This window comes from Uranotaenia lowii, chromosome 2 (assembly GCF_029784155.1).
Source record: "Uranotaenia lowii strain MFRU-FL chromosome 2, ASM2978415v1, whole genome shotgun sequence".
In the NCBI taxonomy this organism is placed as follows: Eukaryota; Metazoa; Arthropoda; class Insecta; order Diptera; family Culicidae; genus Uranotaenia; species Uranotaenia lowii.
In genome coordinates, this window is record NC_073692.1 from 415604707 (window position 1) to 415621199 (window position 16493).

Sequence of the window (16493 nt, forward strand, 5' to 3'; positions counted from 1 at the left end):
TTCTGTGTCATTTTTGTGTCGTTTTTATGCCCTTTTTGTCATTTTGATGTTAGTCTTGTGAAATTATTTTGTCATTTTGTTTCATTTTGATGTCATTTTCGTGACATGTTATGTCGCTTTTATGTCATTTTTATGTCATTTTTATGACAATTTTATGTCATTTTTATGTTATTTATGTGTCATTTTGATTTTTTTTTTATTTCTTTTTGATGTAATTTTTTTGTAATTATTGTGTCAGTTATGTGTTATTTTTGTGTTTATTTTGTGTAATTGTTTGTGTTTATTTTGTGCAACTTTTATGTAATTTCTGTGTAGTTTTTGGGTAATTTTTATGTCATTTTTGTTTTGTTTTCATGCATTTTTGATTTCATTTTTTTTACTCGTTTTTGTGTCATTTTTGTTTAATTTTGATGTTAGTTTTGTGTCATTTTTGTTTCATTTTGATGTTATTTTTGTGTCATTTTTGTGTTATTTTTGTGTCATTTTTGTGGCCTTTTTGTGAAATTTTTATGTCATTTTTACGTCAGTTTTGTGTCATTTTTGTGTTATTTTTATGTAATTTTTGTATAATTTTCGTGTCATTTTACTGTCAATTTTTTTGTTTTTTTTTCTCACCATTAATTAATAAATTATTTTTTCACTTAATTTGTTTTCGAAAACAACCTAAAAATTAATTTACTCTTAATTTTTATTTTACTCCTCCTGTTTTTATCTAAACGTATTGCCATTTGATCTCTCTCGGTCATGAAATTAATTTTGACAGGGTGACTCAATAAAGTTTAATTGTGTGACATGACCATTTGAATTGGAATTTGACCGCAACTTGCTACCATTACCATCCGATGGAAAGATGAGCCTTCCGTCGTATTGTTTTAGAGCACCATCAAGCCTCGTTTAATCTAACTACTGATGAGTGCAGGAAGCTTTTCCACGTGCCGTAGCCAGCCGATTCCTTATCCGGTGGTTCCACCCGGTCGTTCATGTGGTTGGTGGCTTCCGGTGGAGCTGCTGATGGCGTATTTGGCTCCGATCATTATCAGCAAATTGAACGCTACGAAAGCCAGCGTGGAAAATGACCGCCATGCGGGTCGTCCTCTGCCTGAAGCGGTCGGGGGCTTTCGAAAAACCCAGCCCAGCGCACTGCCAACAATCAGATAGTTCAGCTCCAGTGCCAGAATAACGAGGTGGATCACGATGTATGGCAGCAGCAGGGTGCAATTATGCTGGAAGTTTATGAAAGGGTATTTAACAGATTCCCAATTATGAGCACTTTTTTGGTTTGGGGAAGAGTATTTAGGGTGAAACTGAATCCAAGTTATTAAATTTTCCGGTTGCGTAAATCAATATTGGGAAATTTTGGAAGAAAAATCTCACAAAAATTGAAGGAAAAAAGGTTATTAACCTAAAAAAATTAAATTATGATGTGGCTATGAGTAATTTACCTTAATTATTCCGATAATGGCTAGGACGTTACATTGTAGCATCACTATTTGCGTAGCCATATGAACATTGTGACTGAATGTGCTCGAAATTCGGCTTCCGTTGCCTGTCGACACCAAAATGCGCTTCCGTTTGAAAAGGTCGTGAAGGGCAAAGCACTGCAATTGTGTTATAGATTGAACTTTCTTCCTACATATCTGTGAATCATCATCTGTCCTCCCAGCTTGCACTCACCGCATTGATCAAACTAATTAGCACGGCATACCACCGGATGAAGAACTCCATCTGCCACGAGTTGACAAAGCGAGTTCCAAACTGATGAGCCATCTTCGGAAGCAGGTCACCAGCACCATCACTGCCAGGGCCATCCAGCACCGGAAGTGGATTGGCCAGGGTGGGATTTCGGAAGGATTTGCATAGCGACCGGTAGCAGGAACTCATCGAACTGACAATTTGGTTGGCATCTAACGGGAAAAAGGGAACGGTTGTAGGTAAATAGAAATGTTTTGCTGAGCCAAGGGAAAATATTTCTGTTCTGCGAAATCAGTTTGCTGCGATCCATCAACAAAAACGTGGAGGCTGACGAATTTTCTATTGCTTTTTGAAATTGCTTTTGGGAAATTCAGTTATACACATTGTTGAGGACTTGACAAAAATGACAAAAATGACAAAAATGACAAAAATGACAAAAATGACAAAAATGACAAAAATGACAAAAATGACAAAAATGACAAAAATGACAAAAATGACAAAAATGACAAAAATGACAAAAATGACAAAAATGACAAAAATGACAAAAATGACAAAAATGACAAAAATGACAAAAATGACAAAAATGACAAAAATGACAAAAATGACAAAAATGACAAAAATGACAAAAATGACAAAAATGACAAAAATGACAAAAATGACAAAAATGACAAAAATGACAAAAATGACAAAAATGACAAAAATGACAAAAATGACAAAAATGACAAAAATGACAAAAATGACAAAAATGACAAAAATGACAAAAATGACAAAAATGACAAAAATGACAAAAATGACAAAAATGACAAAAATGACAAAAATGACAAAAATGACAAAAATGACAAAAATGACAAAAATGACAAAAATGACAAAAATGACAAAAATGACAAAAATGACAAAAATGACAAAAATGACAAAAATGACAAAAATGACAAAAATGACAAAAATGACAAAAATGACAAAAATGACAAAAATGACAAAAATGACAAAAATGACAAAAATGACAAAAATGACAAAAATGACAAAAATGACAAAAATGACAAAAATGACAAAAATGACAAAAATGACAAAAATGACAAAAATGACAAAAATGACAAAAATGACAAAAATGACAAAAATGACAAAAATGACAAAAATGACAAAAATGACAAAAATGACAAAAATGACAAAAATGACAAAAATGACAAAAATGACAAAAATGACAAAAATGACAAAAATGACAAAAATGACAAAAATGACAAAAATGACAAAAATGACAAAAATGACAAAAATGACAAAAATGACAAAAATGACAAAAATGACAAAAATGACAAAAATGACAAAAATGACAAAAATGACAAAAATGACAAAAATGACAAAAATGACAAAAATGACAAAAATGACAAAAATGACAAAAATGACAAAAATGACAAAAATGACAAAAATGACAAAAATGACAAAAATGACAAAAATGACAAAAATGACAAAAATGACAAAAATGACTAAAATGACAAAAATGACTAAAATGACTAAAATGACTAAAATGACTAAAATGACTAAAATGACTAAAATGACAAAAATGACAAAAATGACAAAAATGACAAAAATGACAAAAATGACAAAAATGACAAAAATGACAAAAATGACAAAAATGACAAAAATGACAAAAATGACAAAAATGACAAAAATGACAAAAATGACAAAAATGACAAAAATGACAAAAATGACAAAAATGACAAAAATGACAAAAATGACAAAAATGACAAAAATGACAAAAATGACAAAAATGACAAAAATGACAAAAATGACAAAAATGACAAAAATGACAAAAATGACAAAAATGACAAAAATGACAAAAATGACAAAAATGACAAAAATGACAAAAATGACAAAAATGACAAAAATGACAAAAATGACAAAAATGACAAAAATGACAAAAATGACAAAAATGACAAAAATGACAAAAATGACAAAAATGACAAAAATGACAAAAATGACAAAAATGACAAAAATGACAAAAATGACAAAAATGACAAAAATGACAAAAATGACAAAAATGACAAAAATGACAAAAATGACAAAAATGACAAAAATGACAAAAATGACAAAAATGACAAAAATGACAAAAATGACAAAAATGACAAAAATGACAAAAATGACAAAAATGACAAAAATGACAAAAATGACAAAAATGACAAAAATGACAAAAATGACAAAAATGACAAAAATGACAAAAATGACAAAAATGACAAAAATGACAAAAATGACAAAAATGACAAAAATGACAAAAATGACAAAATGACAAAAATGACAAAAATGACAAAAATGACAAAAATGACAAAAATGACAAAGACAAAATGACAAAAATGACAAAAATGACAAAAATGACAAAAATGACAAAATGACAAAAATGACAAAAATGACAAAATGACAAAAATGACAAAAATGACAAAAATGACAAAAATGACAAAAATGACAAAAATGACAAAAATGACAAAAATGACAAAAATGACAAAAATGACAAAAATGACAAAAATGACAAAAATGACAAAAATGACAAAAATGACAAAAATGACAAAAATGACAAAAATGACAAAAGACAAAATGACAAAAATGACAAAAATGACAAAAATGACAAAAATGACAAAAATGACAAAAATGACAAAACTGACAAAAATGACAAAAATGACAAAAATGACAAAAATGACAAAAATGACAAAAATGACAAAAATGACAAAAATGACAAAAATGACAAAAATGACAAAAATGACAAAAATGACAAAAATGACAAAAATGACAAAAATGACAAAAATGACAAAAATGACAAAATGACAAAAATGACAAAAATGACAAAAATGACAAAAATGACAAAAATGACAAAAATGACAAAAATGACAAAAATGACAAAAATGACAAAAATGACAAAAATGACAAAAATGACAAAAATGACAAAATGACAAAAATGACAAAAATGACAAAAATGACAAAAATGACAAAAATGACAAAAATGACAAAAATGACAAAAATGACAAAAATGACAAAAATGACAAAAATGACAAAAATGACAAAAATGACAAAAATGACAAAAATGACAAAAATGACAAAAATGACAAAAATGACAAAAATGACAAAAATGACAAAAATGACAAAAATGACAAAAATGACAAAAATGACAAAAATGACAAAAATGACAAAAATGACAAAAATGACAAAAATGACAAAAATGACAAAAATGACAAAAATGACAAAAATGACAAAAATGACAAAAATGACAAAAATGACAAAAATGACAAAAATGACAAAAATGACAAAAATGACAAAAATGACAAAAATGACAAAAATGACAAAAATGACAAAAATGACAAAAATGACAAAAATGACAAAAATGACAAAAATGACAAAAATGACAAAAATGACAAAAATGACAAAAATGACAAAAATGACAAAAATGACAAAAATGACAAAAATGACAAAAAATGACAAAAATGACAAAAATGACAAAAATGACAAAAATGACAAAAATGACAAAAATGACAAAAATGCCAAAAATGCCAAAAATGCCAAAAATGACAAAAATGACAAAAATGCCAAAAATGCCAAAAATGCCAAAAATGACAAAAATGACAAAAATGACAAAAATGACAAGACAAAATGACAAAAATGACAAAAATGACAAAAATGACAAAATGACAAAAATGACAAAAATGACAAAAATGACAAAAATGACAAAAATGACAAAAATGACAAAAATGACAAAAATGACAAAAATGACAAAAAATGACAAAAATGACAAAAATGACAAAAATGACAAAAATGACAAAAATGACAAAAATGACAAAAATGACAAAAATGACAAAAATGACAAAAATGACAAAAATGACAAAAATGACAAAAATGACAAAAATGACAAAAATGACAAAAATGACAAAAATGACAAAAATGACAAAAATGACAAAAATGACAAAAATGACAAAAATGACAAAAATGACAAAAATGACAAAAATGACAAAAATGACAAAAATGACAAAAATGACAAAAATGACAAAAATGACAAAAATGACAAAAATGACAAAAATGACAAAAATGACAAAAATGACAAAAATGACAAAATGACAAAAATGACAAAAATGACAAAAATGACAAAAATGACAAAAATGACAAAAATGACAAAAATGACAAAAATGACAAAAATGACAAAAATGACAAAAATGACAAAAATGACAAAAATGACAAAAATGACAAAAATGACAAAAATGACAAAAATGACAAAAATGACAAAAATGACAAAAATGACAAAAATGACAAAAATGACAAAAATGACAAAAATGACAAAAATGACAAAAATGACAAAAATGACAAAAATGACAAAAATGACAAAAATGACAAAAATGACAAAAATGACAAAAATGACAAAAATGACAAAAATGACAAAAATGACAAAAATGACAAAAATGACAAAAATGACAAAAATGACAAAAATGACAAAAATGACAAAAATGACAAAAATGACAAAAATGACAAAAATGACAAAAATGACAAAAATGACAAAAATGACAAAAATGACAAAAATGACAAAAATGACAAAAAATGACAAAAATGACAAAAATGACAAAAATGACAAAATGACAAAAATGACAAAAATGACAAAAATGACAAAAATGACAAAAATGACAAAAATGACAAAAATGACAAAAATGACAAAAATGACAAAAATGACAAAATGACAAAAATGACAAAAATGACAAAAATGACAAAAATGACAAAAATGACAAAAATGACAAAAATGACAAAAATGACAAAAATGACAAAAATGACAAAAATGACAAAAATGACAAAAATGACAAAAATGACAAAATGACAAAAATGACAAAAATGACAAAAATGACAAAAATGACAAAAATGACAAAAATGACAAAAAATGACAAAAATGACAAAAATGACAAAAATGACAAAAATGACAAAAATGACAAAAATGACAAAAATGACAAAAATGACAAAATGACAAAAATGACAAAAATGACAAAAATGACAAAAATGACAAAAATGACAAAAATGACAAAAATGACAAAAATGACAAAAATGACAAAAATGACAAAAATGACAAAAATGACAAAAATGACAAAAATGACAAAAATGACAAAAATGACAAAAATGACAAAAATGACAAAAATGACAAAAATGACAAAAATGACAAAAATGACAAAAATGACAAAAATGACAAAAATGACAAAAATGACAAAAATGACAAAATGACAAAAATGACAAAAATGACAAAAATGACAAAAATGACAAAAATGACAAAAATGACAAAAATGACAAAAATGACAAAAATGACAAAAATGACAAAAATGACAAAAATGACAAAAATGACAAAAATGACAAAAATGACAAAAATGACAAAAATGACAAAAATGACAAAAATGACAAAAATGACAAAAATGACAAAAATGACAAAAATGACAAAAATGACAAAAATGACAAAAATGACAAAAATGACAAAAATGACAAAAATGACAAAAATGACAAAAATGACAAAAATGACAAAAATGACAAAATGACAAAAATGACAAAAATGACAAAAATGACAAAAATGACAAAAATGACAAAAATGACAAAAATGACAAAAATGACAAAAATGACAAAAATGACAAAAATGACAAAAATGACAAAAATGACAAAAATGACAAAAATGACAAAAATGACAAAAATGACAAAAATGACAAAAATGACAAAATGACAAAAATGACAAAAATGACAAAAATGACAAAAATGACAAAAATGACAAAAATGACAAAAATGACAAAAATGACAAAAATGACAAAAATGACAAAAATGACAAAAATGACAAAAATGACAAAAATGACAAAAATGACAAAAATGACAAAAATGACAAAAATGACAAAAATGACAAAAATGACAAAAATGACAAAAATGACAAAAATGACAAAAATGACAAAAATGACAAAATGACAAAAATGACAAAAATGACAAAAATGACAAAAATGACAAAAATGACAAAAATGACAAAAATGACAAAAATGACAAAAATGACAAAAATGACAAAAATGACAAAAATGACAAAAATGACAAAAATGACAAAAATGACAAAAATGACAAAAATGACAAAAATGACAAAAATGACAAAAATGACAAAAATGACAAAAATGACAAAAATGACAAAAATGACAAAAATGACAAAATGACAAAAATGACAAAAATGACAAAATGACAAAAATGACAAAAATGACAAAAATGACAAAAATGACAAAAATGACAAAAATGACAAAAATGACAAAAATGACAAAAATGACAAAAATGACAAAAATGACAAAAATGACAAAAATGACAAAAATGACAAAAATGACAAAAATGACAAAAATGACAAAAATGACAAAAATGACAAAAATGACAAAAATGACAAAAATGACAAAAATGACAAAAATGACAAAAATGACAAAAATGACAAAAATGACAAAAATGACAAAAATGACAAAAATGACAAAAATGACAAAAATGACAAAAATGACAAAAATGACAAAAATGACAAAAATGACAAAAATGACAAAAATGACAAAAATGACAAAAATGACAAAAATGACAAAAACGACAAAAATGACAAAAATGACAAAAATGACAAAAATGACAAAAATGACAAAAATGACAAAAATGACAAAAATGACAAAATGACAAAAATGACAAAAATGACAAAAATGACAAAAATGACAAAAATGACAAAAACAGGGCTGGTAGCGGTTTGACAATGAAATAGTAGTGACTTTAGTGACCAAAATTTGAAAAAAAGTGACCAAATAGTGACTTTGAGGACCGAAAAAAGTGACCAAATAGTGACTATGTAGAACGAAAAAAATAACTTTGAAGTACAAAAAATGTGAGAGGGAGGGGGGGGGGTTTCGAAATTCAAATTTAGATAAAAATAATAACAATACCAAAAATAAACAATTGAAAAGAAAAGGGTTTTCTTACACCGTATGTCACCCATGTTCAACACAAAAACTAAAAAAATGACTGATTAACAAAAGTTTGGAAACATATTACAAATGAATGTTTCAAATTTTCGATAAGTCAAGAAAGTAAGAAATAAATTAGTTTCAAAAGAATTTCTTAGCAAATTTAAAATTTAAAAATATCTGAACTCTAAACTAAATGTGCAATCTTGTACAAAACCTACCATGAATAGATGTTGGGAAAATGATAATAATTGTTAATTTTTATTCATCTAAATTTGGAATTCTTTTTTTCATTTTCAACTGGAAGTTGAGTGAGAAATTCCGCTGTTATTTTTTAATTTGAACAAAAAATATTTAATCACGATTTAAAATGTGAATTACCGATTACTGAATAAGAAATGAATTTTGAACAGAATTCATTCAATGTGTGATGGTTCAATTTAATTTTATAAAAAGAAGATTATATTTATAATTATTTTAAAAGTGCCAGTTATAGAAGCCAGACATAAAGCCTTGAATAAAGTAAAATCCTCCAGTTATCAAAATTTCATTTTGAAGCTTGAATAATAACTTCATGTTCAACCACACTGACAAAGAAATGTTAGAAAATGAGTAATTACGTGAATGATAAAAACTGATGAAAAATTGAAAATAATGAGTTCAAAACTTTTGTTATTAATATTGAAAGCACAAATCAAATACAAAGTTAGTTAACATTGCGTATTAAAATTTATTTTTAAAGTTGCTACTTAGAACAATTTTTCAAACTTTTTAGATTAATTTAAAAACTATGATCGATCCAAAAAACATGATTTCATATAAAAAAAAATAATTAAAAGTTTTCAAATTTTCAATCGCAGGTTTTTAAGCTTTAAATTTCAAGCTCAGAGTATTTTGTCTCTTTTGATTAAAATATTGAGTCCTAGAAAGAACAGAAGGTTGAAATTATGTTTTATTCTTAAAAATTTGGAGTTAAAGGCTTATGGTTGAAGAACACGAAAATTCAGAATTTAAAAACAAGGAAACAATTGTTAAAAATACGACTTAAAAGTTTGATTAAAAAAATCCGACAAGTTGATTAGAAAATTGAAAAAAAAACTGTACAACAAAATTCGGTAAGTTTATTTGAAAATGAAAAAAAATATGGAAATAAAAAAGATTAGTTTTGAAAACAATTCAGGAAGAGTTTTTTTAATAGACATGTTTCACTATAACCATTTTGGTGCATATTTTTTGAATTATTGATTTGGTAAATAGTGTCCTAAACTAGAAATTTTGTCAAATTCGGCCGAACACATTTAGTTTTGGTGATAAAGAGTTTATTACTATATTTATCAGTTTAAGTGAAATCAAACATTGATAGATAACTGATTATGGAAACATATCATTACAAATATTTTTGACATCACAGCAGAAAGTGTAAAAAGACTTGATTCTATGTAAAGCTCATCAATTCATATAAAACTTTTATTTTTAAATAATATGTTTTTGATTTGAGTTTTTGTAAAAAAAAGTGCAGAAATTTCTCTATAGATTTTTATTTATTTTCAACAGTCATTTCAATAACAAAAGCTGATAGAAAATATTGCATATTTAGATTCGGGGAACCCAAATTAGTTGAAATTACCGTTTAAATTCATTGCACCTAAAAAAATGTAAATTTTGTGGCCTTGTATAAATTTTTAAAACCCTTTTTTTAGGTATTCAGTAGAACAAAAAACACGAAATAAAATTTAGTCTGAAATTGTTTTTTTTTAAGAATATTTCATATCAACATAACATTTGTTATGACATAAAAGATTTTTTTAAATAAAAAAAATGGTTCGTTTCAATCTCAATCTTAGTTACAGTTCTTAAAAAAACCCATTTTAAAGACGAGATAGGGTTTTTGTTTATCAAGTTTTAAGTTCCAATACAAAAGGTTGATTGAACTGAAAATAAAAATCTACAATCAAAGTTAGTTTCAATTCATGAACGTCAAATAATGTCGTAGATCGAAATGTCTCAAGCCAAGGGTGATGCATGTTGAAATTCCGCCGGAGGCGAAAAAATTTCTGACTGACTGATTAAGTAATTTACCGTTACTACGTATTTTCGCCTCATGTCAATATTTCCACGCGCAACTCAAATAACTCTTTCATTGGTTTATTTTCGGTGAAAAAAGTGACTTTTGGTGATAAAAGTGACCATTTTTCGGAAAATAGTGACTTTAGTGACCAAATGATGAAAAAAGTGGCTTTTTAGTGACTGACCCAAAAAAAGTGACCAAGTCACTAAAAAGTGACTCGCTACCAGCCCTGCAAAAATGACAAAAATGACAAAAATGACAAAAATGACAAAAATGACAAAAATGACAAAAATGACAAAAATGACAAAAATGACAAAAATGACAAAAATGACAAAAATGACAAAAATGACAAAAATGACAAAAATGACAAAAATGACAAAAATGACAAAAATGACAAAAATGACAAAAATGACAAAAATGACAAAAATGACAAAAATGACAAAAATGACAAAAATGACAAAAATGACAAAAATGACAAAAATGACAAAAATGACAAAAATGACAAAAATGACAAAAATGACAAAAATGACAAAAATGACAAAAATGACAAAAATGACAAAAATGATAAAAATGACAAAAATGACAAAAATGACAAAAATGACAAAAATGACAAAAATGACAAAAATGACAAAAATGACAAAAATGACAAAAATGACAAAAATGACAAAAATGACAAAAATGACAAAAATGACAAAAATGACAAAAATGACAAAAATGACAAAAATGACAAAAATGACAAAAATGACAAAAATGACAAAAATGACAAAAATGACAAAAATGACAAAAATGACAAAAATGACAAAAATGACAAAATGACAAAAATGACAAAAACGACAAAAATGACAAAAATGACAAAAATGACAAAAATGACAAAAATGACAAAAATGACAAAAATGACAAAAATGACAAAAATGACAAAAATGACAAAAATGACAAAAATGACAAAAATGACAAAATGACAAAAATGACAAAAATGACAAAAATGACAAAAATGACAAAAATGACAAAAATGACAAAAATGACAAAAATGACAAAAATGACTAAAATGACAAAAATGACAAAAATGACAAAAATGACAAAAATGACAAAAATGACAAAAATGACAAAAATGACAAAAATGACTAAAATGACAAAAATGACAAAAATGACAAAAATGACAAAAATGACAAAAATGACAAAAATGACAAAAATGACAAAAATGACAAAAATGACAAAAATGACAAAAATGACAAAAATGACAAAAATGACAAAAATGACAAAAATGACAAAAATGACATAAATGGCAAAAATAACAAAAAAAACAAAAAAAACAAAAATGACAAAAATGACAAAAATGACAAAAATGACAAAAATGACAAAAATGACAAAAATGACAAAAATGACAAAAATGACAAAAATGACAAAAATGACAAAAATGACAAAAATGACAAAAATGACAAAAATGACAAAAATGACAAAAATGACAAAAATGACAAAAATGACAAAAATGACAAAAATGACAAAAATGACAAAAATGACAAAAATGACAAAAATGACAAAAATGACAAAAATGACAAAAATGACAAAAATGACAAAAAAAATGACAAAAATGACAAAAATGACAAAAATGACAAAAATGACAAAAATGACAAAAATGACAAAAATGACAAAAATGACAAAAATGACAAAAATGACAAAAATGACAAAAATGACAAAAATGACAAAAATGACAAAAATGACAAAAATGACAAAAATGACAAAAATGACAAAAATGACAAAAATGACAAAAATGACAAAAATGACAAAAATGACAAAAATGACAAAAATGACAAAAATGACAAAAATGACAAAAATGACAAAAATGACAAAAATGACAAAAATGACAAAAATGACAAAAATGACAAAAATGACAAAAATGACAAAAATGACAAAAATGACAAAAATGACAAAAATGACAAAAATGACAAAAATGACAAAAATGACAAAAATGACAAAAATGACAAAAATGACAAAAATGACAAAAATGACAAAAATGACAAAAATGACAAAAATGACAAAAATGACAAAAATGACAAAAATGACAAAAATGACAAAAATGACAAAAATGACAAAAATGACAAAAATGACAAAAATGACAAAAATGACAAAAATGACAAAAATGACAAAAATGACAAAAATGACAAAAATGACAAAAATGACAAAAATGACAAAAATGACAAAAATGACAAAAATGACAAAAATGACAAAAATGACAAAAATGACAAAAATGACAAAAATGACAAAAATGACAAAAATGACAAAAATGACAAAAATGACAAAAATGACAAAAATGACAAAAATGACAAAAATGACAAAAATGACAAAAATGACAAAAATGACAAAAATGACAAAAATGACAAAAATGACAAAAATGACAAAAATGACAAAAATGACAAAAATGACAAAAATGACAAAAATGACAAAAATGACAAAAATGACAAAAATGACAAAAATGACAAAAATGACAAAAATGACAAAAATGACAAAAATGACAAAAATGACAAAAATGACAAAAATGACAAAAATGACATAAATGGCAAAAATAATAAAAAAAAAACAAAAAAAAACAAAAATGACAAAAATGACAAAAATGACAAAAATGACAAAAATGACAAAAATGACAAAAATGACAAAAATGACAAAAATGACAAAAATGACAAAAATGACAAAAATGACAAAAATGACAAAAATGACAAAAATGACAAAAATGACAAAAATGACAAAAATGACAAAAATGACAAAAATGACAAAAATGACAAAAATGACAAAAATGACAAAAATGACAAAAATGACAAAAATGACAAAAATGACAAAAATGACAAAAATGACAAAAATGACAAAAATGACAAAAATGACAAAAATGACAAAAATGACAAAAATGACAAAAATGACAAAAATGACAAAAATGACAAAAATGACAAAAATGACAAAAATGACAAAAATGACAAAAATGACAAAAATGACAAAAATGACAAAAATGACAAAAATGACAAAAATGACAAAAATGACAAAAATGACAAAAATGACAAAAATGACAAAAATGACAAAAATGACAAAAATGACAAAAATGACAAAAATGACAAAAATGACAAAAATGACAAAAATGACAAAAATGACAAAAATGACAAAAATGACAAAAATGACAAAAATGACAAAAATGACAAAAATGACAAAAATGACAAAAATGACAAAAATGACAAAAATGACAAAAATGACAAAAATGACAAAAATGACAAAAATGACAAAAATGACAAAAATGACAAAAATGACAAAAATGACAAAAATAACAAAAATGACAAAAATGACAAAAATGACAAAAATGACAAAAATGACAAAAATGACAAAAATGACAAAAATGACAAAAATGACAAAAATGACAAAAATGACAAAAATGACAAAAATGACAAAAATGACAAAAATGACAAAAATGACAAAAATGACTAAAATGACTAAAATGACAAAAATGACAAAAATGACAAAAATGACAAAAATGACAAAAATGACAAAAATGACAAAAATGACAAAAATGACAAAAATGACAAAAATGACAAAAATGACAAAAATGACAAAAATGACAAAAATGACAAAAATGACAAAAATGACAAAAATGACAAAAATGACAAAAATGACAAAAATGACAAAAATGACAAAAATGACAAAAATGACAAAAATGACAAAAATGACAAAAATGACAAAAATGACAAAAATGACAAAAATGACAAAAATGACAAAAATGACAAAAATGACAAAAATGACAAAAATGACAAAAATGACAAAAATGACAAAAATGACAAAAATGACAAAAATGACAAAAATGACAAAAATGACAAAAATGACAAAAATGACAAAAATGACAAGAATGACAAGAATGACAAGAATGACAAAAATGACAAAAATGACAAAAATGACAAAAATGACAAAAATGACAAAAATGACAAAAATGACAAAAATGACAAAAATGACAAAAATGACAAAAATGACAAAAATGACAAAAATGACAAAAATGACAAAAATGACAAAAATGACAAAAATGACAAAAATGACAAAAATGACAAAAATGACAAAAATGACAAAAATGACAAAAATGACAAAAATGACAAAAATGACAAAAATGACAAAAATGACAAAAATGACAAAAATGACAAAAATGACAAAAATGACAAAAATGACAAAAATGACAAAAATGACAAAAATGACAAAAATGACAAAAATGACAAAAATGACAAAAATGACAAAAATGACAAAAATGACAAAAATGACAAAAATGACAAAAATGACAAAAATGACAAAAATGACAAAAATGACAAAAATGACAAAAATGACAAAAATGACAAAAATGACAAAAATGACAAAAATGACAAAAATGACAAAAATGACAAAAATGACAAAAATGACAAAAATGACAAAAATGACAAAAATGACAAAAATGACAAAAATGACAAAAATGACAAAAATGACAAAAATGACAAAAATGACAAAAATGACAAAAATGACAAAAATGACAAAAATGACAAAAATGACAAAAATGACAAAAATGACAAAAATGACAAAATGACAAAAATGACAAAAATGACAAAAATGACAAAAATGACAAAAATGACAAAAATGACAAAAATGACAAAAATGACAAAAATGACAAAAATGACAAAAATGACAAAAATGACAAAACTGACAAAAATGACAAAAATGACAAAATGACAAAAATTTCAAAAATGTCAAAAATTTCAAAAATTTCGGTATGTCAAAAATGTCAAAAATGTTAAAAATGTCAAAACTGATATTGGCCATGTTGGTGTTAGAAGAAGGAGAAGAAGAAGAAGAATTGTTAAAAATATCAAAACTGTCAAAAATGTCTAAAATGTCAAAAAGGATAAAAATGACAAAAATGTTGGCATTCTTTAGCTTTTCCTTAATAAAATAATGACTTAAACTTTTAACAATAATCAACATTTATTTTAATCGAGCTTAATCCTTATCTAATGATTAAATAGAATTGCAATACAAGTTAGATTAACTTAGCTTTCGGATACATACAGTTGAGTTCAGTTCAACTCAATTTACCCAAAAATAGATACAATATCATCAATGAGATCATGTTGTTGTCCATCTTCAGTTGCGGCTTGCTCAGAATTTGATTCATCCTCAACAGTTGTTGATTCCAGTAGATCCGTATCTTCAGCGGTTGTCGTCGTTGGAAGATCATCGCCTGGATCTACACTACCTTGTTCTGTAACTTCACCAGCCTTTCCATCACCAGTTGCCTGTTCATCAGTGGAATCGTCTTCTGGTTCACCTCCTTCAAGTGTTGTTGTAAGAACGTCACTTGGCTCGAGTTTTGTCTGTTCTTTATCCTCTGGGTCGAACTCAGTATTATTCCCAAACGGATTATCGTTGTCTAGAGCTTCAAGCTTGTCCGTTGACTCGTCGTTTTCAGCTTCGCTTTGAGATTCGTCATCGTCTTCTTCTTCATCGGAAGTTGACGTAGGAGCTTCCTCTGTTTCTGTATTCGTCTTCACCGGTTCAGTCTCGGTTTCTTCGCTTTCGTCAACATCCGGTGGAGAAGACGGTTGATTTACATCAGCATCACTAACTGCTTCAGATAAAGTATTATTGCCAAAAGGATTTTCTTCATCTACAACGGGTAGATTGTCTTCCGTCTGCTCATCATCGGGAAAGTCAACTGGCTGCCCATTTTCATCGTAAATAACGTAATCTGTGCTGTCATCAGTATCTGTAACAAATTCTACAACTATTTGAGGTGCGATTGTTTC

General features: G+C 25.8%; 1 protein-coding gene across 1 annotated transcript; it reads right to left on the bottom strand.

The window, feature by feature from the left end:
* Nucleotides 1–686: 686 nt before the first annotated feature.
* LOC129749840 (uncharacterized) lies at nucleotides 687–1974 on the bottom strand. The gene is made up of 3 exons (XM_055744932.1): nucleotides 1675–1974; nucleotides 1443–1598; nucleotides 687–1223 (listed from the first exon to the last, which is right to left on the bottom strand). Exons 1-3 carry the CDS (start codon nucleotides 1879–1881, stop codon nucleotides 954–956), a joined length of 633 nt encoding a protein of 210 aa, XP_055600907.1. The 5' UTR covers nucleotides 1882–1974; the 3' UTR covers nucleotides 687–953.
* Between the last annotated feature and the right edge of the window lie 14519 nt (nucleotides 1975–16493).